The sequence below is a fragment of the Lonchura striata genome, chromosome 22 (assembly GCF_046129695.1).
Source record: "Lonchura striata isolate bLonStr1 chromosome 22, bLonStr1.mat, whole genome shotgun sequence".
Lineage (NCBI taxonomy): Eukaryota > Metazoa > Chordata > Aves > Passeriformes > Estrildidae > Lonchura > Lonchura striata.
The window spans coordinates 3,802,049-3,827,821 of NC_134624.1; the positions used below are offsets into that span (position 1 = coordinate 3,802,049).

At 47.5% G+C, this 25,773-nt stretch overlaps 1 protein-coding gene across 6 annotated transcripts in view; it reads right to left on the reverse strand.

Moving 5' to 3' along the window:
• Positions 1–25,773, reverse strand: part of CACNA1B (calcium voltage-gated channel subunit alpha1 B) — a 273,337-nt gene that overhangs the window by 110,220 nt on the left and 137,344 nt on the right. For all 6 annotated transcript variants that reach the window (XM_077787824.1, XM_077787825.1, XM_077787823.1 and 3 more), the window contains exon 7: positions 11,055–11,158. In XM_077787824.1, the coding sequence (XP_077643950.1) occupies positions 11,055–11,158 (104 nt within the window). The remainder of the gene's footprint in view (positions 1–11,054; positions 11,159–25,773) is intronic.

Consider the following 25,773-nt stretch of genomic DNA (forward strand, 5'->3'; position numbering starts at 1 on the left):
TAGAGGACACAGCCTCCTTTTTATCCCAGTTTCGCTTCTCTCTTTCCCCATTGGCTGAGGTACTTGAGAGGTTCAGACTTCCTGATACCCCTGATACCGAAGAGTTTCTTCTAATGTATAGCCTTCCCTTTTAATTTTTAATTCTTATGGAATTTAGGGGTTTTCCCCATTGTTTCTTTCATCTTTCAATGTCTAATTTAATTTATCAGCAAACATAAAGTTTATTTGTAAAAGCAGATATCTTTTTCTATTCATCAATCAGTGGAATCCTTCCCATTGTTTCTTTTATCTCTCAGTGCTAGTTTTATCTACCAGCAGACCCACAGCTTGTTTATAGAAAACAGAAAATCAGTGCAATTTCCAGCTCTCTAGACATGACCCAGAGCTGGGAAGATGCAAACCCAAGAGGACAAATCTTAGCTGGCACTTTGCACCCACAAGGGCTCCAAACAGAATGACAGGAGAGCAGAAAAATCACAGATTTCTTCCCCATAACATCAGTTCTTTACCGCAGCAAGGACCAGGAAAAGTTCAGGATGAGCTGACTTTGATTATTCTCATCCACAGACAAAATCCTCAGAAATCTGCAGGGAAAACTAAAAATAATTTGATGCCTCTGACTTACTGCTCTGAAAACATGAATAGAGATGAATGTGGTGTATTGTTAAATCACTGCTTTCAAATAGTTCTAAAAATCAGGACCGGGTCACCATTGAACACAGGCAAAGCATCTTGATTGGAAAGGCCACATGGAACAAGAAGGAAAAAGAAGGAAAAGCATGGAACTGCACCTCATTTGGGCAAGGAAAAACCTGAGGGAGGTGAAAGGAAGCCTATCCATGGGACACAGGGAGAGCACACTGAAAACCGATGGAACGAGAGGAAACCAAACAATGGATTCACCTGAAAAGCCAGAATCTTTTTAGAATTCCTTTGTGCTGGTGGCAGTTGGCACCTCTAAGATAAGTTTTGCTGCAGTTTGCTGAGAAGTCAGAGTTTATTGAAGAAGGAAAGCCTGGAGGCCCGAGCTGACAAAGCTCTGTGGCTCCTCACCCACCCCAGGCTGTCCCAAGAAACATTTTTGTTTCTATTTCACCTGGAGCTGCAGCCAGCCAGGATCCCACTGGGAAGGGTCCAGGCTGAGCCCAAAGAGCTGCTTAACCCATCCTAATATCCAGTGCTGAGGAATTAGCACTGGATCCATCAATCCTGCACGGGGAGAGCTGCTCCTGCTTCCCCCTCATAAAGAGAACACTCAGCTCTCCTCCAGCAGCTGATAAGGGATGGGAGTATCTCAGAATGATCTCCGAGCACCCAGTCAGGCTCCAGAGCCACTTCAATCCCTGCCACAGCACCAATAAGGGATGGGAGTATCTCAGAATGATCTCTGAACACCCAGTCAGGCTCCAGAGCCACTTCAATCCCTGCCACAGCACCAAGAGGCTTCAAATGCAGGCCAGGTATGGGAAATGTCCTGTATTTCTGGGGAGAGAGGGGAACAGCACGGAGGTGAAGCCTTCAAAGCATCTTCCTCCCTCCTTTCCTTTGTCTTTACATTCAGCTTGTGCTAATTTGACTTTGATTCCCCCATATCTGATCTGAAATCTGCAAGTGCCACAGCTGGGCAAACCTGGCTGGAAGGAGGCATTGAAAAAGGGAGAAAAAGGAGTTCAAAAGCCCCATTTATCTCCTCGCCTCAGCCTGCTGCAATTGCAGGATGAATCTCTGGTTCTGTTCAAGTTTCCACTCCCAGGACAAAGCAGAGGCCCCATGAAATTCAAATTTAGGTCTCCTCTGTATCATTTTTGTATTCCAGACTTTGATTTCCATTGTGGCTCAAGAGAAGGGCAAATAAAGGAAGTCCAGCTCTCCTGGACTAACCAAAACCACAGAAGGAGCAAAGGACCCACATTCAGTAGGATCAGTCACTGCCCCCTCCTGCAAGAAACCAGGAAAGAAAAATGTCTCCCTCATTTCATGTTTGCAATGATGGCTTTGTTAAAAAAGCTGATGAGCAAAGAAAAAGGGAAAAAAGAATTCTGCTTTTTTCTTCTCTTTCCTCTCCCTTTTAAGCACAGCCTTGGAACAGAGTAAAAGCAAGGAGAAAGCCAGAATCTCATCTCTTTCCATGATGCAGCTCTTCTGCTGCAAATAATTAACACCAGGCAAAGTCAGATCGCAGCAGGTACCAGTGGACTGGGAACAAATGTGCAGGGAAATGAAGGATTGTCTCTGTACTGAGGGGAAGGAGGACAGAAGAACACTTTGCATTGTGACAAATTAATCAGCACTGCTCTCCTCCAGCCTCTGCACGTCTTGCAGGAGGAGGTTTTATGATCTCAATCTGGCATGAGTCCTCAGGATGGGAAAACTTGTCATGAAATTCAGCAGGGCAAGTCCCCGAGGCAGCTGGGTTCAGGGAGGTGGGGATGGGGCTGTGCTGCCTCCCGAGGAGCTGCTCCAACACCACAAAAACCTCAGTGACCCCAGGACAGCAGAGACACAGAGATCCTCCAGGGAGCCTGGAGCACAGCACTGGGAGGGTGTTTGGTGGGATGAAGCATCCAGGCTGCAGACTGCTCAGAAAAGGGTGAGAAAAACAATTAAACCCCTTTTTCTGCCCCTTTTTCCCAGCCCCTTGTCCCCTCGAGGTGCCAGCACAGGTGGAGCTGTGTCCCCTGCCAGGCTCCCGCTGGCACAAAGCTGCTGCACCCATTCCAAACATCTCCCCAGAGTTCCTGTGATGCCTTAGGATTTGAGCTTTTCTATTTTCCATAGATTTGTAACCCTGCAGCTCTTTAGTGTGTAACTCCAAACTCCACACACAGTGTGAGCTGCTGCTTTCCCAGTTTGGGCAGACACAACAATTCCTCTCCAGGCCTGGCAAACAGGGACCCCTCACTGCCTCAGGCCCCAGAGGTGGAAACAAAAGTGAGTTGGAGGCAGCAAACTTGGGGTCAATTACTTCATTACCTGGAGCTGTAATTGGCAGCTGAACCCCAATATGCAAATGGCCCAAACTTATGAAAGTGTGAAAAAGTGTGGTCCATTGTCCATTTTGGGTATAGCCCCTGGGGGGCTTTGCCCTAAATGTACCTGGAGGGCCTTCAATAAATATTCCTGCTTTTTATTGCCTTAATTTTGTCTGGCCTCTGTTTTTAGGTAGCCTGAAAAAGGCATCACCCACCCCAGCTGATCCCATGAAACAGAGGCATGGCACATGCAGGACAAAGCACTTCTGGGGTAAACGCAGCCCTGGCTCGGCTCTCACAGGCAGATGAGTAAACCCTGGCAGCAACCATCACTCTTCACTGCCTGGGCTGGAAACACCTCAGGCTTCACCATAAATATTTGAGGACATGACAAGCAGCATTTTTCACACTTCAGAGGCACAGACTCCCAGGATCCCAATGCATCACTCTGGGAGCGTGGCCTCTCTGGCCAGAATTCCGGCTGTCTCGCCACCCTCAGCGCTCCCCCCGCCTGAATCCGTGCCAAAAAGCACTTAGCCTTGAAATAAGTTCAATCATCTTCCTCCCAGCATCCCAGGATAACGTTTATCCTCTTTGCATTGTGTAATCCAAAGCATCAAAACAGTTCACCAATGTATTGTGTAGCACCATGCAGCTCATTAGCAGGCAAAATTAATACCCGAGCTGTAGGAAACCCCATAATCCCAGCAGGCTGTGGGAAATGCTGGGAGCTGGGATGAGGAGAGGCTGAGGGCTGGGAGGGGAACAGCAGCAGGAGGAGGAAAACAGCACTGAAGGGGCTGCTGATGGAGGGAATAGTGGCAAGAAAAAGTGGGGATGGGATGGGATGGGGTTGAGATGGGGATGGGGATGAGGATGGAGTTGGGATGGAGATGGGGATGAGGATGGGGTTGGGATGGAGATGGGGATGAGGATGGGGTTGGGATGGAGATGGGGATGAGGATGGGGTTGGGGTTGGGATGGAGATGGAGATGGAGATGGGGATGAGGATGGGGTTGAGGTTGGGATGGGGATGAGGATGGGGCTGGGATGGAGATGGGGATGAGGATGGAGTTGGGGTATGTCAGGGCAATGGGTCCCCAGCCAGGTAATAACTGACATCAATTTAACATATTTCAGAAGGTTATTATATTTTTTTAGGAGGAATAATATTTTTTAAGAAACCCATACTTTTATACCCTGCTTCACTACAGGTGGACCTCATGAGTCCTTTTATTTAAAACACCATCACCACTGGCTAACTAAGAAACCACCCTTTGGTAAACAAATCTCCACAACATGTTCCAAATGTTCACAATACCAGGTGCAGCAAGTGAAGATAAGAATTGTTTCTCATTCTTTTCTCTGATCTTCTCACAGCCTTTCCCAGAACGATGCCTGGAAAGTTGTCTGTTCCTCTCTGTGGCCAGAGAGCTGCTGCCACAGGGGTGGGGTTGGGGTTGGGGTGCCCAGCCCTTGGGGGCACAGGGCAAGAAACCAGAATTAAATCAGAAAAAGATTCACTCCGGGGCAGCAATTCTCAACTGCATGTGGGGATTTTTCCCTGCTCGCTGCAAACCATGGGCAGAGTTCAACAAAAAAATTCATGGGGATCATCTCAGGGTGTTTTGTGGCCAGAAGGGAAGTCATGACATCCCAAGCAGCAAATGACCCCGTGTTTGACGGATGCAAGAGGGAAGCTGGGGTCAGCACTTCCTGCCATGGTTTGCAGTCAGAACTATCTCATGGTGCCACCAGAGGCAGCCAATCCTTTTGGTTCTTTTGTGGAAAAGTTGTATTCCCCTGCATTGCTACCTAGATCACAAATAAAGAGTTTACAAATCATTTAATAAAAATAACATCCCACTGCAGTCAGCACAGAAAGATGTTCCAAGGGAAATACATTATGGATACAAATTCCTAAATATTTTCACCACTGCAGTTGTTCCTCTCTTAGAAAATGCCACCTCAGTTTTTGGGAAGTGCACCAGCTTTTGAAACAGGGATAGCATCACCCAAGGGCCAGAGGAATGGGCCAGCAAAACTTGAAGTAGGTGTTAAATCTCCTAATTCCACCTAGTTTTCAATTATTTATTTTTATAATTTATATTTTCCCCTTTCTTGTGTGTGTCTGTGATTGAGGAGTCACCCCAGCACAATTCCCAGCACATGGATGGGCAGAACACAGCCATGGTCTGAATTCCAGAATTCCACAGTTCACAAGCAGAAGGAAATGAGCCCCTGGATGTTATTGGTATCAAAAGGGAGAGGAATTTCTCCTCCTGCTCTCCTGGCCCTGTGGAGTCCTGAGCTCCCAAATCAGCCTGTGACACTCAGCAAAAGCTCTGCAGAAGGAAATAATTTGTATTTTTCTGCTCTATTGGGTTCTGCAGGGCTGCTGAGTTTTCTTGGTTCACAGAAGACTCAAGCACCAGGGAAAGAAAATGGAAAGGGGAGGAGTACAAAGTGAGGAGCAGGGAGGAAAATCCCCCACAAGGGACACAAAACCACTGCTCCAGAGGATGCTGAGTCCTGCTGGAGAACCCCAGACATTCCGCAAAAAAAACAACCAAACTCCCAGGATTTCAGGAGCTGCTTCAGTCACAGCTCCCTTGTGCACCTCTGACCACTGCACCACTCCAGGAAATCTCTGAAACCCCCTGGAAAACAGCACAGCACTTCCTGTATTTCCATGATACAATTTCTGTATTTTCCAGTGCTATCCAGTCTGGCAAGGAGGAGCTGATCCCAATTTCCCCAACCAGAGCCCCACCCTTGGCACTGGGGTGAGCAGGTCCAGCCCAGCATCCACGGAGAGCCCGACACGCCTGTGGCACCACCAGGAGTTACTGAGCTTCCTGGACCCCAACTGGGGCTCATTTCTATATTCTGTCTTTTCCAAACTTCCACATCTCCCATCACTTCCCTGCCTTTGCTGCTGCTACAGAATCATGGAATCCTTCAGGTTGGAAAACACCTCTAAAATCAGTAAATCCAACCATCAGCTGTGACCCCAAGTGCCACTTCCACACTTTATTTTAACACTTCCAGGGATGCTGACACACTGGGCAGCCCATTCCAATGTTCCCCAAGTCTTTCCATGGAAAAACTCTTCTTACATCCAACCTAAGCCTCCCCTGGCACAACTTGAGGCCATTTCCTCTCATCCTGTCCCGTGATTCCAGAAGAATCAGCAGAGAGGGAAGGTTGTTTGCTCTTTATTTCAACATAGGTTTCATCTCTTGTTGCACATTTTGGGTGCAGGGGATTCTGGGCATCCCAACAGGGTCAATTTATCAGGACTTGCTCAAACAGGCAAACCCAGGAGCCAAACCCACTCATAACTGGTGTCTGCTCAGTGTTGATATGGATTAACAAATAATTACAAAAAAGCAGAAAATTCCATCAAGATTTACGGCAAAATTCTGCACAATTTAGGAGGAAGCTCAATAATCAGTTGTCATTTTTGATTTAGGCAAGGTTGGACAGGGTTTGGAGCAGCCTAGGATAGGAGCAGGTGTGGAGGGGGTGGAATGAGATGAGTTCTAAGGTCCCTTCCAACCCAACCCAGTCTGGGATTCTTGCCAGATTAATTATTGCCATATTAATTATTGTAATTGCTCACCTCTTTCAGAAATTTGCAGCTTCCTCTTTGCCCACAGAGGTGCATAAATATAAGAGCTCAAAGCTAACAGGAAGGAAAAATTGCCACGTAAATCCTAAAAAGGTGCAAGCAGGAACATTTTTAAGCTTAACCCCACCCTGCTGTACGTGGCCAAGGGTTGGAAAATGAAACACAACCTGACCCGCTTGGACTGGAGGATCCCTGGGGTTCCCTTCCAACTCAGGATATTCTGTGATTCCAACAGAGGCTTTGTGAAAAAGGACATAATAAAGACCCCACATGAGCTCAAAACATAAGTGACCCAACCACAGCTTTGCAGCTGTTTCCTGGGGGCATGTCTCAGGCTAGAAATGCAAGATGTGGCTGGGGCTGTGTATTCAATTCCCATCTGTCAGAGCTGGGGCAGTCATCCTCTGTTCATGGGACACTTTTCTATATCTCTCCCACAGCCAATCCTCCCTCCAGGAGATCTCTGCTGTTCATGGGCCATTAATTATTAATTATCTTCTGTTCACGGCCACTGAGTGTCCCTGCATGGCTGAGAAAATTCCAGCATCCCATGGGGAGAGGCTCTGCCCAGGGGAGGAGCCAAACATTCCTACCTGGATCCAATCTGACCTGGGAACAGCACAGCAGCCTTTGCCCCCTGCATTCCCAGAGGAGCAGCTTCCTTCCCCCTGCATTCCCAGAGGAGCAGCTTTCCTCCCCCTGCATTCCCAGAGGAGCAGCTTCCTTCCCCCTGCATTCCCAGAGGAGCCCAGGCCCATCTCCCCCAGCCCTGGAGCTCCAGAGGAAAACTCCCCCCTTGTGCAGGATCCTGCTCCAGCAGAAGCACAGCTGGCACTGCAGGAGGGCTGAGCCCCCCTGGGATGGGGCTGAGCCACTCCCTGACCCACAGGGGACAGGGCTGCTCTGACTCTGGCAGGGGTTTGTTTTTTTTTTATTTGTCCTATTGCATTTGTATTTTTAATTTTCCTGTTAAAGAACTGTTATTGCTATTGCCATATCTTTACCTGAGAGCCTTTTAATTTCAGAATTATACTAATTCAGAGGGAGGGGTTTACATGTTCCATTTCAGGGGGGGTTCCTGCCTTCCTTAGCAGGCACATGTCTGTTCAAACCAGGATAGGGCATCACATCCTTTTGTCCTGCCCTCTGTTCCCTCTCTGGAATGGGAGGGAAGCAGAGCAGAGCACGGCATTCCCCCAGGATCCTGTAGGATCACATGAAAGGCCATGAGCTGCACAGGTCATGAAAATCAGCAGCAGATGAGTGATTGCTGAGCTAACCCTGTTCAGGGGCTGTTTGTGGATTCCCTAACCCTCAATCACTTTGTTTTATTGAAACAGGGAGAGGGGTGTTGCCAGGAGTCTCAGTTGCAGCAGCTGGAGCTGATGCAATGGCTTCGTGTCCTTGAGTGAAGCTCTCTCCTATGGAAGTCAACTTCTCCATGCAGAAACCCAGGCAAACAATTACTCCAAAAGATATTTCTCTTTTTTTTTTTTTTTTTCTTTTTTCCATTGTGCTGTCTGGGCTTTTAGCTGCAGAGCACATTGACAACAGCATCTATTTTCTGAGGGGTTTTCCTTTTTTCTGCTGTCTTCTTATCACTCTTTCATTTGGATATAGAATCATGGAATGGTCTGGGTTTAAAAGGACTTTAAAGCTCATCCCATTCCACCCCTACCATGTCAAGGACACCTCCCACTGTCCCAGTCTGCTCCCAGCCCTGTCCAGCCTGGCCTTGGGCACTGCCAGGGATCCAGGGGCAGCCACAGCTGCTCTGGGCCTCCCCACCCTCACTGAGGAGATTTTTATACATTTTATACCTTTTTCCTTCCCTACTCAGCAGCTCCAAGCCCACCAGGAGCCCTCTGCTCCACACCTGTGATGTTTATTTCCTCAGCCTCTCCCCAGGAATTATTCCAGGCAAGGATGTCAAACTACTCTGTGAAACAGAAATTAAAGGCTCCCCTCTGTGAGGATGATTTTCGTATCCTCACCACTAACAAAGGGAATCCTGCACAGGGATGTGCTTGTTTTTAAGAGGAGATAACATTTATATAATATTCATATTTTGCCCCAAGCAACAAGAGGCTTTCAGGAGATCCAGACAGAGGTCTCCAGCTCCAGCTCACCAAAGCCCTTTGATTCCAGCACAAAGGAACAGGAGCCTGCAGGATTTTGGGTTGGTTTAAATCCCACTGTGAAACGAGGGAGATGAGGCACCTAATGAACCACACTCAGTCCTGCTGGAGTAATCCCTGAAAATCAGCCATCAGACAAAGCTGCTGATACACCAGGGTGCCATATAAATGGATTTGATCCGTTATAAATGTATTTGATCATTTGTTGGTCAGTTATAAATGTGTTTGGTCGGTTGTTGATCAGTTATAAATGGATTGATCAGTTATTGATCGTGATGATTATTCCTGCACTGAAGGGTGTTATACAGCCTCACCCACAGCCCTCTCCCCTCCTCAAATACCACTGCACTGCTGCCCACAACTGTGCTTTGAGGAGGAAAATAATAACAAAATAATACAAATCAGCATTGATATGTTCTTTGGAAAACACTTTCCCTTTTCCAGTCACTCTTAAAAGGCAGAGGAAAGGTGCAGCACTGAAGGGCTTTTACCACACAGCAGCAACAACTCACTTTTTCTTCCCCTGCTGCCAAGAGGCACAAAAAATTTCCAGATTTTAATACATTTCTATGATCTTAACTGCCTGCATGATCTAAGAAGAAACTTAGTGCAAAATGGGGTGCCAAGTGTGAGAGCTTTCTAGTCCTGGAGTGTGTTAATTCCAGATCACATCTCCCCAGATGCTGGGAATGTTCCAGCTTCAGACTTGGCACCTTGATTCCTGCAAAGGCCCAAACCCAAAACTCAGCTGCAACAAACACCAAATCCCTGGCTGGCCCCTGGGTTTGAACATCAAGGGGCCAACCTGCTCCCCAAAATCCAGCCAATTGGCTCAAGCAGGCAGAAATCAAACAACCAAAACAAGTCAACAAAAAAAATCAAATGCAAGAAAACAAAAAACTACCACAAAAATAATCCCAAACTTGAGATCTTTTAATTGCCTTGAGTTTGAGTTCTCCTTTCCCCAGGCTGCACAACTTCACCAAATGCATTGTCCACATTTCCACATCCCACTCCAGCATTTTATTGGCACCAGCAGGTTCCTGATGGAACAGGAAGTTTTCAAGGCAGCACAGAAGTGTTGGCTGCACTGCCTCAAATCAGTCTAATTCCACACAAATGTTCACTCTTGGCTCTGGATCCAGAACCATCTCAGAACAGGGTTTTTCACCAGCCTGTCCCTCCCCCCATCCTAGGACTGTACAGAAATATCACCCTGAAAGGAGAGGACGGGGTGGGATATGTGAGAAGGGGACATGCTGGAACTCAAAATGTCCCTCAGACATTTTTGGAGGTTCCAGGCCCAGGTCAGAAGCATTTGAGACCCTGGCAGACAGCTGGGAACAGCTGTGATTTTGAGTTTGACCCATGGAATGATTTACCAACTTTGAAAGTGGAACAAGGAGTCACAAACGTTTAGATATTATAGTAGAAGTGGTCACAAAGTGGAGGGAAGATTTTTTTTAGTATTGTACAGGGGGGTTTTAGCACCTGTACAGGGGGTTTTTACTTTGTACATGGGGGTCAGATGTTTTAAGATGGAGGGATTTGGGCCGGTCCTGTTTCTCCTCTTTCACCTTCCTTACCTCCATGTTCTTGGTGATGTTGGCACTCACAGATTGGTTTAGAGTAGAAAAGCACCATTTAATATAGGTAATAGGCACTGGGGAAAAACTGTAACCATGTAACATGTAATGTACCATATAAAAGATAGAAAATCACCATTTAATATAGGTAATAGGCATTGGGAAAAACTGTAACCATGTCACACGTAATGTACCATATAAAAGATAGAAAATCACCATTTAATATAGGTAATAGGCATTGGGGAAAACTGTAACCATGTCACACGTAATGTACCATATAAAAGATAGAAAATCACCATTTAATATAGGTAATAGGCATTGGGATAAACTGTAACCATGTCACACGTAATGTACCATATAAAAGACAGCAGCAGCCCTGGGCGGGGAGAGAAGAAGCAGTCGGGGTCAGAGAGGATGTCAGGGTGTGTGTGTGCCTCTGCCTGAGCTGGGAGCAAACCACAGCAGCCCCAGAAGAAAATCTTTTAGATGACTTGCAATAAACTGCCTTGAGACCAAACAACAGAGACTGCTGAGCCTTTCTTTGGAAGCTCGGGTTGGAGGAGAGACTTTTCCAGCACATGGAGCCCCTGAACCAGGTCTGGGTTCCAACAGGGACACAGCGTGATGTGTCACCCATCTCTCTCAGCAATACCCCCCAGTGCCAAAATCAACACATCTTCCCTTTCCATATCCAGCTGGGGACAGAAATTCACGAGTGCCTTACCCTGATAAGACGCCCAGCACCAAGTTGAGCATGAAGAAAGAGCCAATGATGATGAGAGGGATGAAGTAAAGCCAATTCCAGGTATTCCCTGCAGCGTCGTTTGTCTGGAAACAAAGGGAAAAGGGAGAGACAAACACAAGTATTATTTCATCTCGGAAAAAAACCACCACACAGAACCTGCAGTGCACAGGAGATTCCCCTTGGAATTCCACAGGGGTGTCTACCACTGATGTCCTGGTCAGTTCTGCTGTGTTCACCAGCTGAAATTCCAACCAAAAAACTGATTGTCCCAACATCCACACCATGGTTTTTCCTCAGCTCTAGTGGGGCTATCCCTCCCTCTGCTATCTCTGCCAATGACCAGATGAGGGAATATCAAACTTTGTCTCTTTGAGGCAGCTCTTATAAATTCTCAGAGATAAGCATTATACCCTTGATAGCTCAGCTACCCCAGGTGGCATAAAAGCAGCAGGATGGGTCCTGTGACAGTGCTGGAAACAAAAAAGTTCTAATAAAAGGCAAAATAAAAAAGCTCTTTACAGAGAAAAACCAAGTCAGGGCAAGACGTTCTTACTCCTGCTAAAACACTTCACAAAACTGATTTACTTCTTTTGTTCTCTTCTTTTTCTAGTGAATTGCTTAGGCAGGACTTTTTGACTTCTGTGCCATTGGCTATCCTTAGTTTGAGGTGAAGTCTCCAAGGTCCTATGAGGTGTCTTTTAACCAAATTGAGGAGAGAAACTTCTGGGTTTTTTCCCTTTTAAGGAGACAAAGGGTAACTTGTTTACTCAACAGGGGGTACCTTCCTACAGGGATGGAGCTCACTGGGTGAGACGTGGGTGTCCTGGAGGGCAGCAGGCCCTGCAGAGGGGTCAGCCCAGGGTGGATCCATGGGGTCACACCAATGGGCTGAGGGTCACCAAGGGTCCTGTCCTTGGGTCACAGCTCCAGGCTGGGGCTGGAAAGCTGGGAAAGGCCCTGGGGTGCTGTAACAGTGGCTGGACATGAGCCCAGGTGTGCCCAGGTAGGCAAGAGGCCAATGGCACCTGGGCTGTCCCAGCCATGGTGTGTCCAGAGCAGTGACCACCCTTGTGTGGGGACACCCCAAATCCTGTGTCCCATCCTGGGCTCCTCAAGAAAGACCCTGAGGGGCTGGAGCGTGTCCAGAGAAGGGAACAGAGCTGGGAAGGGGCTGGAGCCCCAGGAGAGGCTGAGGGAGCTGGGAAGGGGCTGGAGAATTCCCGAGGGAGCTGGGAAGGGGCTCAGCCTGGAGAAAAAGAGGCTCAGGGGGACCTTGTGGCTCTGCACAGCTCCTGACAGGAGGGGACAGCCGGGGGGTCGGGCTCTGCTCCAGGAACAGGGACAGGAAGAGAGGAAATGGCTCAGGCTGGGCCAGGGCAGGTTTAGATTGGACATTAGGGAAAATCCTTCATGGAAATGCTGCCCAACCCTGGCACAGCTGCCCAGGGCAGTGGTGGAGTCCCACCCCTGAAGGGATTTAAAAGCCATGTGGGGGACATGGGTCAGTGCTGGGGGAACAATGACCTTAAAGGCCTTTTCCAACCTAAACAATTCCACAGCTCCAGGCTGACCCTGCTGCAGCACCAAAACACATTTTGAGGTGGCCTGTGCAGGCTCTCTGCATCAGCCTCCTCCCTCCCCACCTCGTTTCTAACTCCCAGCACCACATTTCCATCTGAACAGTGTCCTAGACTGCAAGGCAAGATGTATTCAATTGCCCTGTTAGAGGTGTGGCAGTTATCTTCTCTAAATTGGGCAGTTTTCTTTATCTCTTCCACAAACCAATCCTCCCCCTGGGGAGACATCTGCTGTTAATTGGGTAGTGAATATCACTGCATGACTGAGAAAATTACAGCATCCCATTGTACAGACCAGAGGGAGGAGCCAAGCATTTCAACCTGGATATAATCTGGAGTTTCTGGAACAACAGCACAGCTTTTTCTGCACTGGATTTCCCAGAGGAACAGCTGCCTCTTCCACTGTCTCTTCAGAAGAAGACACACTTTTCTACAGGATCACTGCTCCACCAGAACCACACCTGACACTCCAGGAGGACTGCAGCCACAATTCCAATTGGACTGCTGCCGACACCCTGACCAACAGGGTGTCAGGTTTTATTCTCTGTCAGTGTTGTTTTGGTTCACTGCATTGTTTAGTTTATCTTTTTATTTCCTTCCCTAATAAAGAACTGTTATTCCTGCTCCCATATTTTTGCCTGAGAACCCCCCTTAATTTCAAATTTATAACAATTTGAAGGGAGGGGGGTCTAATTTTTTTTTTTCCATTTCAGGGGATGCTCCTGCCTTCCTTAGCAGATGCCTGTCTTTCCAAACCTGGACATGGAGCTGCTCCAGCAGGGAGGCACAGCCTTCCCTAAGGCCAGGCTGCAGTTCAGCCCAGAATCTGCTCACATCCAGACAAGGATTCTGCAAGAAAGCCGGGATCTCTGGAGTGATGGAATTCCACATCTGCTCACTCAGCACCTCGGGCTCCTGCCAGCCAAACCCACCCCGGGCAGACAGCAGTGGGAGATGAACGGGAGGGAAGGCTGGTGCAGTTTATGACAAAGTTTCTGCATTCATCAGCCACGAGGGAGCTCTCTGGGGAAGCGCTGAACAGGAAAATGCCACATGGCCATTGACAGAACACCAGTGCTGAGGAAAATGCAAATTCCTCTCTTGTGCGGGAAGGATACAGCAATCTGAGGATCTGATGTTGTGTGGAAGGCAAGGGAGAAGGAGAGAAAAAAGGAAAGAGCTAAACACTCTCATCCTTCTCCTTCTTCCTGAAGAGGGTAAAGAAAAACAGGAACACCAAGCTCACCTCCCTGCCCAAAGGCAGAGCCCACAGAGCTCAAACACCACCTGGCAAAAACTGCATTAATTCTGATATCAGTGCTTTAACTTTGTATCTGTGATGCTTTTTGGTCATTGCTCCCAGTCATATTCCCAAGAGTAATTTTGTTTGCAGGATTCACAGAAGGAAATGCTTTAAATGTGCTTTACCTCAGTCATGCATGTACTTGGTGCCACCTGAAAAGTCTCTGTGTAAGAAGTCACCCGATGAACAGGCAAAACCTACATCACAGCATTTCTGACAGATGATAACATTTATAGCACTGATACAAGTAAATTCTTGCATTCTCCTTGTCCTCCTGCGGAGGGTAAAGAAAACCAGGAATCCCGAGCTCAGCTCCCTGCCCAAAGGCAGAGCCCACAGAAAGCTGCACTCAAACACCACCTGGCAAAAAATGTGTTCATTCTAACTTTAACTTATTATCTGTGATGCTTTTGGCCACTGTTCCTAGTCATATTTCCAAGAATAATTCTGCCTGCAGGACTCAGAAAAGGAAGCACTTTAAACGTGCTTTACCTCAGCTGTGCATGTACTTGGTGCCACCTCAAAAGTCTCTGTATGAGAAGTCACCCAATGAACAGCAAACCCCAAACTGTCAGAGTATTTCTCACAGGTGATAACATTTATAACATTTATAACACTTTTATATAACGTTTATAGCACTGACACGAGTAAATAGCCCGGGGTTTGTTAACAGGGTGCACGTCTGCACAAATCCTTCCTCCAGGATCAAACACTGAGCGGCGTCTCCCCAAATAGCAAACAGCAGTCAGGAATGTCTGTGTCAGGGAATGTCTGTGAATGTCTGTGTCAGCTATCAGTGACTCAGAGGAGAGGAATGGGCACTCACCACAAACCCCCTGCTCAAGGCAGAACCAGCACATGAGGGACAAATGGATCTGAGGAGAAACAGCCCAGAGCACAACGCAGGGAAAGCTCTGAGCTGCCCAGTTAGGGCTTTGAAGGCCTTTGGACATCCCACCCCAATTCTTCATTCCCTAGTTTGATTTTCTGTTCTTCTCTCTCTTTGCTTTCAGCTCTCTCCTTGCCCTCCCCAACATCAGGGGAAAAGGAGCCAGTGATGATGGGATGGATGAAGTAACCTTCCCAATATCAGGGGAAAAGGAGCCAGTGATGATGACAGGGATGAAGTAATGCCAATTCCAGGTGTTGACTGCAGCATCATTTGTCTGGAAACAGAAAAAAAGGAGGAGTGGGGAAGTGTCTGGGGCAATTTTATATTTAGGGGTTTATATTTAGGGGCTGTTCTACAGTTTTCATTTTGTCAATCAAACATCTCTGGTTGCAGCAAGCAGATCCCATCCAGGGAGGGCTCGATGGGTCCCTTCCAGCTCAGGATATTCCATGGTTCTGTGAGCTGGGAATGCTGTCAGCCAGCCAAGGGGGGCTGCAGAGCCCATGGGGGGAGCTGGAGGAAGGAACAGATGGGAGAAGGGAAAACCACATAAACATGCAAAGGGAGTGCAGCAGGTTCTCAGCTGCCAAATGATCATTTATCTTCTATTTCTCCAAACTTGGCGACAGATCCACAATTCCATGCCACGATCAAAGCCCTTAAAAATGAAATGTGTTGAAATACAACCAATTAAGCACCCTTCCCTGAGCATTTGCTGGATTACCTCCTGCTCAGGGCAGGGCAGGGCCTGGCTCTGTTTGCTCTGCCTCGCTCACAAGGATCCAGGACAAACACCTGGATCACAAACAACTTGGACATGGTGACAAACACCAGGCAAAAGTGGTGACAAAGTACTCCTGAGAAAGCAGAGCCTTCTTGGATGTGCAGCACCTTTCCCAGTGCTCCCAAGTGTGATAGGTGAGAAATGCCATGGTTGACTCTCACAATTAAAATGCAAATATCATGGATATATGTTAGGAAAAGTTTTATAGATTTATAGTTATGTTGACTCTCAATATCATGGATATATGTTAGGAGAGATTTTATAGATCTATAGTTATGTTTTATCACAATTAAAAGGCAAACATCATGTATATGCTAGGAGAAGTTTTATAGATTTATAGTTATGTTTTATCACAATTAAATGCAAATATCCTGTATATATGTTAGGAGAGGTTTTATAGATTCATAGTTATGTTTTATCACAATTAAAAGGTAAATATAATGGATATATGTTAGGAGAGTTTTTATAAATCTATAGTTATGTTTTATCACAATTAAATGCAAATATCACAGATATGTGAGGAGTTTTATAGCTTTAGAGTTATGTTTTACCCCCTTGTGTTGTTATCAGGGGTGTCCTGGGTTTGGGACATTTGGGAGGGTTGGCTCGTTACCATGGCAGCAGCTGACCTCCAAAAAAGATGTCAGAAGTGATCTCCAGCACTGGGCAGCGAAGGAGGAGTCCATGGGCAGAACTTTGGGAGGGCTGAAGGGTTAAAAGATGAAACCTCCACTGTGTGGGTGAGCCCACGGTGGGAAAAATCCATAACATTTTCTCTATTCAGTCTTCTGCTGTATTTTTTGATAAGTTTTTAATAAACCTTTTAAATGTTTTGGAAGTGAGTCACATTTCTCACACAAGTGAGCTGGAACCTCAGCACAGGGTACAGCCCTGGCTCTGCCACAGGGAGAGGTTTAATGGCTCAAAACCTCTTTGGTGCCAGGAAAACCAAACTCCTTTCCCCAGGGAAAGCCCCCAGAGTCTCACTGGCAGCTCTGTCTGCCCTGAGCCCTTCATCCACAGAGCCACCGAGCTCCAGGCTCACTCATTAAGCAGGAGGAGCCAAGAGATCAAATCAATTTTTATGTTCCAGCTACAACATTTCAGTGCTGTAACGTCTGGCCGTCTGTCAGTGCCACTCGTGCCCACAAAGATGTAACAGGAGGGCAAGAGAAATGAAATACCCAACACAACGTGCCAGAATTCCAGCCAGAAATTCAGGGGGGGCTCACAGGGGGCTCTCACGCTGCTCCTGAACCTTCTGTTAAAAACCCATGGGGCTCTTGACAAGCACCCCCTGAGCAGTGCCCACACACATCCACATCCCCTAAATGTGACAGCACAAGGCTCCCACAGCTGCACAGAGGGAAACTGAGGCAGCTGAGGCGCACATGAGCTCCATCTCAAACATCTAAAGCCCACACAAACTCTCCAGCCCGTGGAGTGCTCTCCCAAAATCTCTGATCTCTGCTCAGCCCCCAGCTGCTCCCACCCCTGACATGGCACTTGTAGCAGGATGCACCCAGAATGTAAAATTCCCAAATACCCAATTCCTAAATCCCCAAAAGCATCCCTCCAGCCTGTCCCAGGTGCCTCTGCTCCATCAGCCACCCCGGAGCTGCTGTCCCTGCCCACAGCTGGCTGTCACAGCTGTTTCTCTGTTCTCTCCCTGCCGATGCCTTTTTGGGATATCTAAAAACAGAAGCCAGGCAAAATTAAGGGAATAAAAAGCAGGGATATTTATTGAAGTGCCTTCAGGTACATTTAGGGCACACAAATCCCCCCAGGGGCTACACCCAAAATAGACAATGGGTCACGGGTTCCACACTTTTATAAGTTTGGTCCATTTGCATTTTGCATGTTCATCTGCCAATTCCAGCTTCAGCTAATGAAGTCATTGACCCCAAATTTGCTCCCCCAACTCACTTTTGTTTCCACCTCTGGGGCCTGAGGCAGTGAGGGGTCCTGGATTCCCAGGCCTGGAGAGGAATTGTTGTGTCTGCCCAAAATGGGAAAGCAGCAGCTCACACTGTGTGTGGAGTTTGGAGTTACACACTAAAGAGCTGCAGGGTTACAAATCTATTGAAAATAGAAAAGCTCAAATCCTAAGGGATCCCTGTATTGGCTCTGAGCACCCAGGGGCTCTCTCCTCCCTCTGTGCTCAGCGCTGGTGTCCCCAGGCAGTGACAGCACAGCCACCCCTTGAGGTGCAGGCACCTGTGGGGGAATTTTGGCAGCTGTAACAGAGCCAGAAGCCAAAGGCTGCTGTCCTTTCATCCCCCTGCAGGGGATTAATGCCCTGAGCTGCAGAAGGGGCATTCTCCAGCACAGCACCAGCCTTTTGTGCCGTGTCCAAGAGCAGAGCAGGGCCAGGGTTAATCCTCACTTTGTGCTCAGGCACACAGAGCTGCTCAGGCCCTGCTTCCCCGTGTTAACAAGGTGGCAGCTGTGTCTGGTTATTAATTCATTCCAAGATCCCTTTTGAAACAATCGACTTGAAAGCAGCCAACTGCTGCTTGCACTGTGCTGCAGAGCCCAGAAATTCCCTTTTATCACCTCTCATCTCCTTTCCTGCAGCCCTGGCCATCACCCACCTTCCCAGGGCTGCTCCAAGGGGCATTTCCTCATCCCTGGAAGTGCCCAAGGCCTGCTAGGATGGGGTTTGGAGCAATCTGGGACAGTGGAAGATGCCCCTGCCCACAGTGGAGGTGATCTTTAAGGTCTCTTCCAGCCCAAAGCAATCTGGGATTCTCATTTTTGTTCCTGCAGGACCATCAGCAGCTCTGCTCCAGCCTCATCCCATCACCAGGAAATGCCAAAAAAGCCTGGCCTGCTCCAGCATCCCGGTCCCAGCCCATCCCCATCCCCTCCCTGGCTCCCCAGGCTCTCTGCCTGCTCTTGGCTCCTTGCTCCCCATCCCCAGGGAGCCTCAGGGCTCACCAGATCATCCCAGCTCCCACTGCTGACTCCATCAAAGGGAGCTGGAGCTGCTGTGGGAGAAGGAACATCAGACAAAATAACCTTTAATGTCAAAGACAAACAATTAAGAGGCTGCAACATAAATGTTTCCTGAATGGGGGTCAATAATAGGATTTAATTGGACAGATACAGCCAAACACCACAGACCATTTGCTTTTACCACGTTTCTAATCAAAATACAAAATACCGCACACCTAAATTTACTCATTGAATCTAATCAATGGCACAGCCTGACTTATTCAGGGCAATTAGAGGGTAATATTCCCTTAGTTAAGTGCTTTTGCATTGAGAACTCTCAGCTGTCTTGTAGAGATTAACTCTCTTTATCCTGTGTCTGATTTTTCCCAACTCTCTTCCTCACCATTTCTGATAATTAGCAAAGCTACTTATGGGTGATTTATTTCTATCTGCTCCTATTCTTACGTTTAATTGAACACAGAAATTACTAAGAATAAAATCAGAAATATTACAAGTATGTACAAGAGCACCTGGAACCGGCCTTACGACGAAAACAAAAGGAGAAAAAAAATCTTAATCTTTTAAACCTTCTGGAGCCTTTCTGACCCAGAACACCACCGAGCCCTGCACTGAGGAGGTCTCTGCTGCAACCCCAGCCTCCCAGGAGGTGACATTGGGTCAGAGCCAGGTGAAAGGTAAGCTGCTCCCACATTCCCCAGCAGAGCAGAGAGAGAAATCCCAATCCTCAAGTGCTGACCTGTGGATGCTGAGAACTGGTCAGAGATGAAAGTCAGATAAACTTTCCCCGGCATTGCTCTGCAAAGTTTTGTGAAAGTTCAGAGAAGGAATTAAAACAATTAGTATTCTTTGCAGCGGGTGTTGTTTCTCCTAAGATGTTTACAAGAGGGTGTTGTTCCTAATTAGCCAGTGGTGTGAGGGGTATTGATCGAGGACCAATCAGGTCCACCTGTATCATAGCTGGCTATAAAAAGTGTGTGGTTTTTAATAAAATGCATCTTGCCTTCTGAGACCTTGGAGCCTGTGTGTGTTGCTTTATTCACCTGTCCTCAATACAGCAGCGACACTGAGCCCACTGCTGCTCCACAGAGAGCACCAGCATCTGCAGAAAACCTCTTCCCATCCGAGCTTCAATGCCACCTTGGCTCAAATCCAGCCCAGTGTCTCTGATTCTGACTCTCAGATGTTCCAGCCCATTTTAGCGAGCATCTGGTGCTTGGCTCTGCAGGGCCTCCAGAGCCAGATTCAGCTGGCACAGGAACACCCCCATGGACACCCCGGGACTGTGCCACCCACGGGAGGGATGTGGCAGAGCCTGGGCTGCTCTGTGGGAAGGATAAAACTGGAATGGGCTTGTCTCAGGAGTAGCTGGGTGTGTGTTCTATTCTATCTGTCAGAGCTGGGGCAGTTCTCCTCTGTTCATGGGCAGTTTTTTCTTTATCTCTCCCACAGCCAATCCTCCCTCCAGGAGATTTCTGCTGTTCATGGGCTATTAATTATTAATTATCTTCTGTTCATGGCCACTGAGTGTCCCTGCATGGCTGAGAAAATTCCAGCATCCATGGGGAGAGGCTCTGCCCATGGGAGGAGCCAAACATTCCTACCTGGATCCAATCTGACCTGGGAACAGCACAGCAGCCTTTGCCCCCTGCATTCCCAGAGGAGCAGCTTTCTTCCCCTGCATTCCCAGGGGAGCAGCTTTCTTCCCCCTGCATTCCCAGAGGAGCAGCTTTCTTCCCCTGCATTCCCAGAGGAGCAGCTTTCTTCCCTCTGCATTCCCAGAGGAGCAGCTTTCTTCCCTCTGCATTCCCAGAGGAGCAGCTTTCTTCCCCCTGCATTCCCAGAGGAGCAGCTTTCTTCCCCCTGCATTCCCAGAGGAGCAGCTTTCTTCCCCCTGCATTCCCAGAGGAGCCCAGGCCCATCTCCCCCATTCCTGGAGCTCCAGAGGAAAACTCCCCCCTTGTGCAGGATCCTGCTCCAGCAGAAGCACAGCTGGCACTGCAGGAGGGCTGAGCCCCCCTGGGATGGGGCTGAGCCACTCCCTGACCCACAGGGGACAGGGCTGCTCTGACTCTGGCAGTGGGGTTTTGTACTACGTTATTTGTATTTTTAATTTTCCTACTAAAGAACTGTTATTTCTATTCCCATATCTTTGCCTGAGAGCCCCTTAGTTTAAAAATTATAACAATGCAGAGGGAGGGGTTTACATTTTACATTTCAGGGGAGGCTCCTGCCTTCCTTAGCAGACACCTGGCTTTTCAAACCCAGACAGGGTTTAATGAAATTAGTAGCTGGTCCAAATGGAGCTCTGGGTCCAGTAAGATGGGGTTGGGTTGGGGTTCAGAGCTTCCCCCCATCTGGGGTCAGGTGGGTTGGAGCAGGTGCCACTGTTCAGAGAGGAAGGGAATTAAAGTGGAAGAGCCCCCAGCAAGCTGCAGGGGACTGGGAGCTAAGCCCAAACACCACTGCTTAGGATTTTAACCTGCTCATGTCTTCTGTGAGGAAAACCCCTCAGCTGGAAGTTTCCATGGCTGGAAGTGGGATGGACAGGATTTCTAAACCTCTAAACTTCATGCAATGTCCAGACAACAATCTGAGACTGGAGACACGGCCTTAAACTGCACCAGGGGAAGCTTAGGCCGGGAATGAGGGGAAAACTCTTCACTGAAAGAATGGAGTCACTGTCCCTGGAGGTGTTTAAAAAACCCTGGATGTGACACTCAGGGCCAGGTTTCATTGACAAGGTGCTGTTAGGTCACAGGTTGAGATAATCAAGTCCAAAGGTCCTTTCCAACCCAATTCTGGGGTTCTGTGATCTCATCTCCTGCGAGAGCACAGAATAACTGCAACTTTATGGGGGTGTTGGACACCAGGAAGGATCCCGTGGCAGAAGAAGTGTTCCTGGAGCACTTTGGGATGGGCTCAGCAGTTGTAGGAAAAGCAGGAAAAGCCCTCAGAGAGTCCCCAGTGGCCTCTGGCCTCCCCTCACCCCAAAGCCCTGACAAAGCCTGAGCTCCTGGGAAGAGACCACAAACCCTGCACATTTACACTCAAATCCATGCTCCTCAGAAAATCCTCTCTCTTTGAGGTCTTTGAGTACTCCACTCCTCCTTTTCACCTTCACACACACCTAGATCACCTCCTCTGGGAATCCAGGGCTTCCCTCTGGCTGCCCTGGGACCCTGGCAGGGGTCAGGAACCCCCCTGGACAGAGCCCCCAGAGACACTGGCTGTGATCTCTGCCCATGGAAAAGAGTTTTCAATCTTACAGGATGAATTACCAGCTCTGAGTATTTGATAGAAGTAATAATTAATTGTGGCATGGGTGCAAATGTAAAATTTTAGGATTCTAGATTAGGGGTCCAAAGGGCACAAGATGGAGGAAATTGGGTGTGTCTTGTCCTTTTTCTCCTTCTTCATGCCCTCCATGTCTCACTGTGGTGTTGGCATTTTTCTGTTGGTTCAGGCTGGGGACACACTGTCCAACGTAGGTGACAGATATTGGCACGTTCTTGTAAATCCAGCCCAGGGAGTTTCTGGTATTTAATGTTTGTCACATCCCACTGAGGGCAGAGCCCCACACGCTGCCCTGCAGGACAGAGCTGGGCAGGGCAGCAGAACATGTGAGAGATCAACAGAATAAACAACCTGGAAACCAGCACAGACCAATTATGGCTTCTGCTTTGGCAGCGGGGCAGAAAGACAGAGACTTTCTACAATCTCAGAATCATCAATACCACAGATTCCAACAACCTCTCCCTTTAGGATTGTCATTTTCCACCTTTTATTTCCTCTGACAGGACTCAGAACGTGCCAAAGAAGAGTGAAGGGAGCTATAATTCCCCAAATACACCAGTCCAGTGCTGGGCTTTCCTCTGAAAGCATCCAAATGCGTAAAAACAACACAAACATGAGAAGACTCTGGGTAAAATCCTCAAAGCTGGCAGCAATTAATTTTGCACAATAGCAGTAGATGTAGGAACAAGTTTTAACTGTAGTTGTTGCAAGCAATATTAATGTTAATTCAGCCAAGTTTAAATAGAAGCAAATCCTCCCATTTGTTTCTCCCCTTCTGCAGAGCTGGGGAGGCTGAAAAAGCCAAACCACTGCTGTTTTCTGCCTTGATCCAAAGGCTTATGGCACCAATATATCAATGCATAAATATGCTAACAGGGTTTCTTGATAAAAAATTCATTCTTTCCCCAGCTAGCATGAACTCACTCAGCTGCCTTATTCATGAGCCTGCCTGGCACTGGGAAAGCTCTGCCACTGTCAAAAATAACAGGCTGGCCAAGGGGCTCTACCTCTTTTTAATGTTTTTATTTTGATTTCAACGCCTCTCCTGCCTTTCTTTTATTTTTAAACAGCCGTGGGTTTGAATTATGGATGGAAACTCGGCGCAGACTGTTCCTGGTGGGGTCAGGTGGACATGTTCAGGGTGAGGAAGGGCAGCCTCTGTTCTCCAGAGGAAGTTTTGCCCCAGCAAACACCTGCCCAGCCCCTCTCTGTGCCCTACAGGGCACTTATCTGGAAGATAAGGAGGATTTCAGACCAGGCTGGATGAGGCTTGGAGCAGCCTGGTCTGATGGAAGCTGTCCCTGTCCTCAGCAGGGAGGCTGGAACCAGATGATCTTTAAGGTCCCTTCCAACCCAAACCATTCTGTGATTCTCTGAGGATGCGTTTTACACATTTTACCACAAATCTAAAATCCCCAGAGCTCATGAGGCCACGTCATTCCAGCAGTTCAACAAAATGGGATCAAGCTGAGATGCTGCAGGGGCAGCCAGTTCATCCAGCAAAACTCCAAATATTCTGATTCCCACCAGCAGTGCCTTGTTGGAACTCAAAGTGTCCCTCAGACATTTTTGGAGGTTCCAGGCCCTGGTCAGAGGCATTTGAAACCCTGGCAGGCAGCTTGAAACAGCTGTGATTTTGAGTTTGAGCCATGGAATGATTTACAACTTTGAAAGTGGAACAAAAAGTCTCAAAAGTTTAGATATTACAGTAGAAGTAGTTACAAAGTAGAGGGAATTTTTTTTTAATACTATACAAAGGGGGTTTAACAACTATACAGGGGGGTTTTTACTTTATACATAAGGGTCAAAAGTTGTAAAATAAAATAATATAAGCCAGTCCTGTTTCTCCTCTTTCTTCTTCCTTACCCTCATGTTTTTGATGATATTAGCACTTATAGATTAGTTTTAAATAAAAAAAAAACATTTAATATAAGTAGTATTAGAGAAAAACTACAAATATGTATCACGTAATATATCATATAAAAAATAACAGCAGCCTTAAGCAAAAAGAGAAAAAAAGAAAACAGACAGAGAGGGTGTCAAGAGTGTGTGTGCCTCTGCCTAAGCTACTAAGCAAAACAGAATAGCCAAAAAACCAATCTTTTAGATAGCTTACAATAAACTGCCTTAAAACCAAACAACAAGAAGCTAATAAGTTTTCTTTAAAAGCACAAGTCAAAAGAGAAACATTACCACCACAGGGAACCCCTAAACCAAGCCGGGGTTCCGACAGTGCCTCACTCACCCACGCTGAGGTTTCTCTGAGCACACAGGACTTGCATTTCCTGGCAGGGGCACAAGGAGAGCACAGGAGCTCTTGGGCTTGAGTGGTGCAGTTGGAGGGAGCACCTCGAAAAACAAATTCTGCTGCTGAGCTTGGAATTCTTATCCAGCACAAATCATTCATGGAGAGAACTCCTGCATGATTCAGGCTGCCTGTGGGAATCCAGGGCTTCCCTCTGGCTGTCCTGGCAGGTCTGGGACCCTGGCAGGGGTCAGGAACCCTCTGGACAGAGCCCCCAGAGACACTGGCTGTGATCTCTGGCCATGGAAAAGAGTTTTCAATCTTACAGGATGAATTACCAGCTCTGAGTGTTTGATATCAGTAATAATTAAGTGTGGCATGGGTGCCAAAATAAAATTTTAGGGTTCTAGATTAGGGGTTCAAAGGGGACAAGATGGAGGAAATTGGGTGTGTCTTGTCCTTTTTCTCCTTCTTCATGCCCTCCATGTCTCACTGTGGTGTTGGCATTTTTCTGTTGGTTCAGGCTGGGGACACACTGTCCAACGTAGGTGACAGATATTGGCACGTTCTTGTAAATCCAGCCCAGGGAGTTTCTGGTATTTAATGTTTGTCACATCCCACTGAGGGCAGAGCCCCACACGCTGCCCTGCAGGACAGAGCTGGGCAGGGCAGCAGAACATGTGAGAGATAAACAGAATAAACAACCTGGAAACCAGCACAGACCAATTATGGCTTCTGCTTTGGCAGGGGGCTGACAGACAGAGACTTTCTACAATCTCAGAATCATCAATACCTCAGATTCCAACAGCTGCCCTTGGAGCAAATTCAGTGCTCTCTGGACATGTTTTCTTACTCTGCAAAGGCTTCAGGTGTCTGAAGAGCCAAAGCTGTCCCCAAATGTGCTCTGAAAGTCATGAGAAGGGAGAAATATCCCTGGTATAAATGTATAAACACAGACACAGATTTAGGGCCCTGCTCACTCTGGCTGCTTACAACACAGGACATTTTCAGATCAGGATGCATTCAGACCCACCCAGAGTTTTGCTGGTCTAGTGAGTAGATGCAGAATGAACTTTTCCTGCCACTCAGCAGTCCCTGGGCCCTGCAGCCCCTTGGTCAGCAGTGACACAGAGCAATTCCCAGAGCACCACAGCAATCCAAAACTCCAACATTTGCTGGCTTTGAGCAGAGGAAGTTGTGGGGCAAGTCCCAAAATCCTTACAAAAAACAACAGCCTTAAGGACAATGTACAGGCTTCCTCATCATCCTAATGCAGATCCAGATTCTTCATTTTCCCTCTAAACATCACCAGAAGAGATTCCCAAGAAGTTTCCAGCAGCAGAAAATTGGTTGAATGAATTAAAGCCTTGATTCCATGGTATAAAATCATAACCAAGGGCTGTTACACACCTGCATTCTCCAGCAGAGTGGGAATGAACAGAGTATTGATTTATTTAGGTTAGGCCACCTTCTCATCCTTATCTTCTAATGAGACACCTCCAGCAGTTCAGCTTTTCCTTGATTGTGAGCAAAAAATATCCTTGTAAGTAAATCTACAGCTCAGGAGCTGGAGCTGAGAGCTCAGTCCCACAGAACTGAGAGCACAGCAAAGCCCCAAGGCCCAAGAGCCCTTTGTCAATTCAAT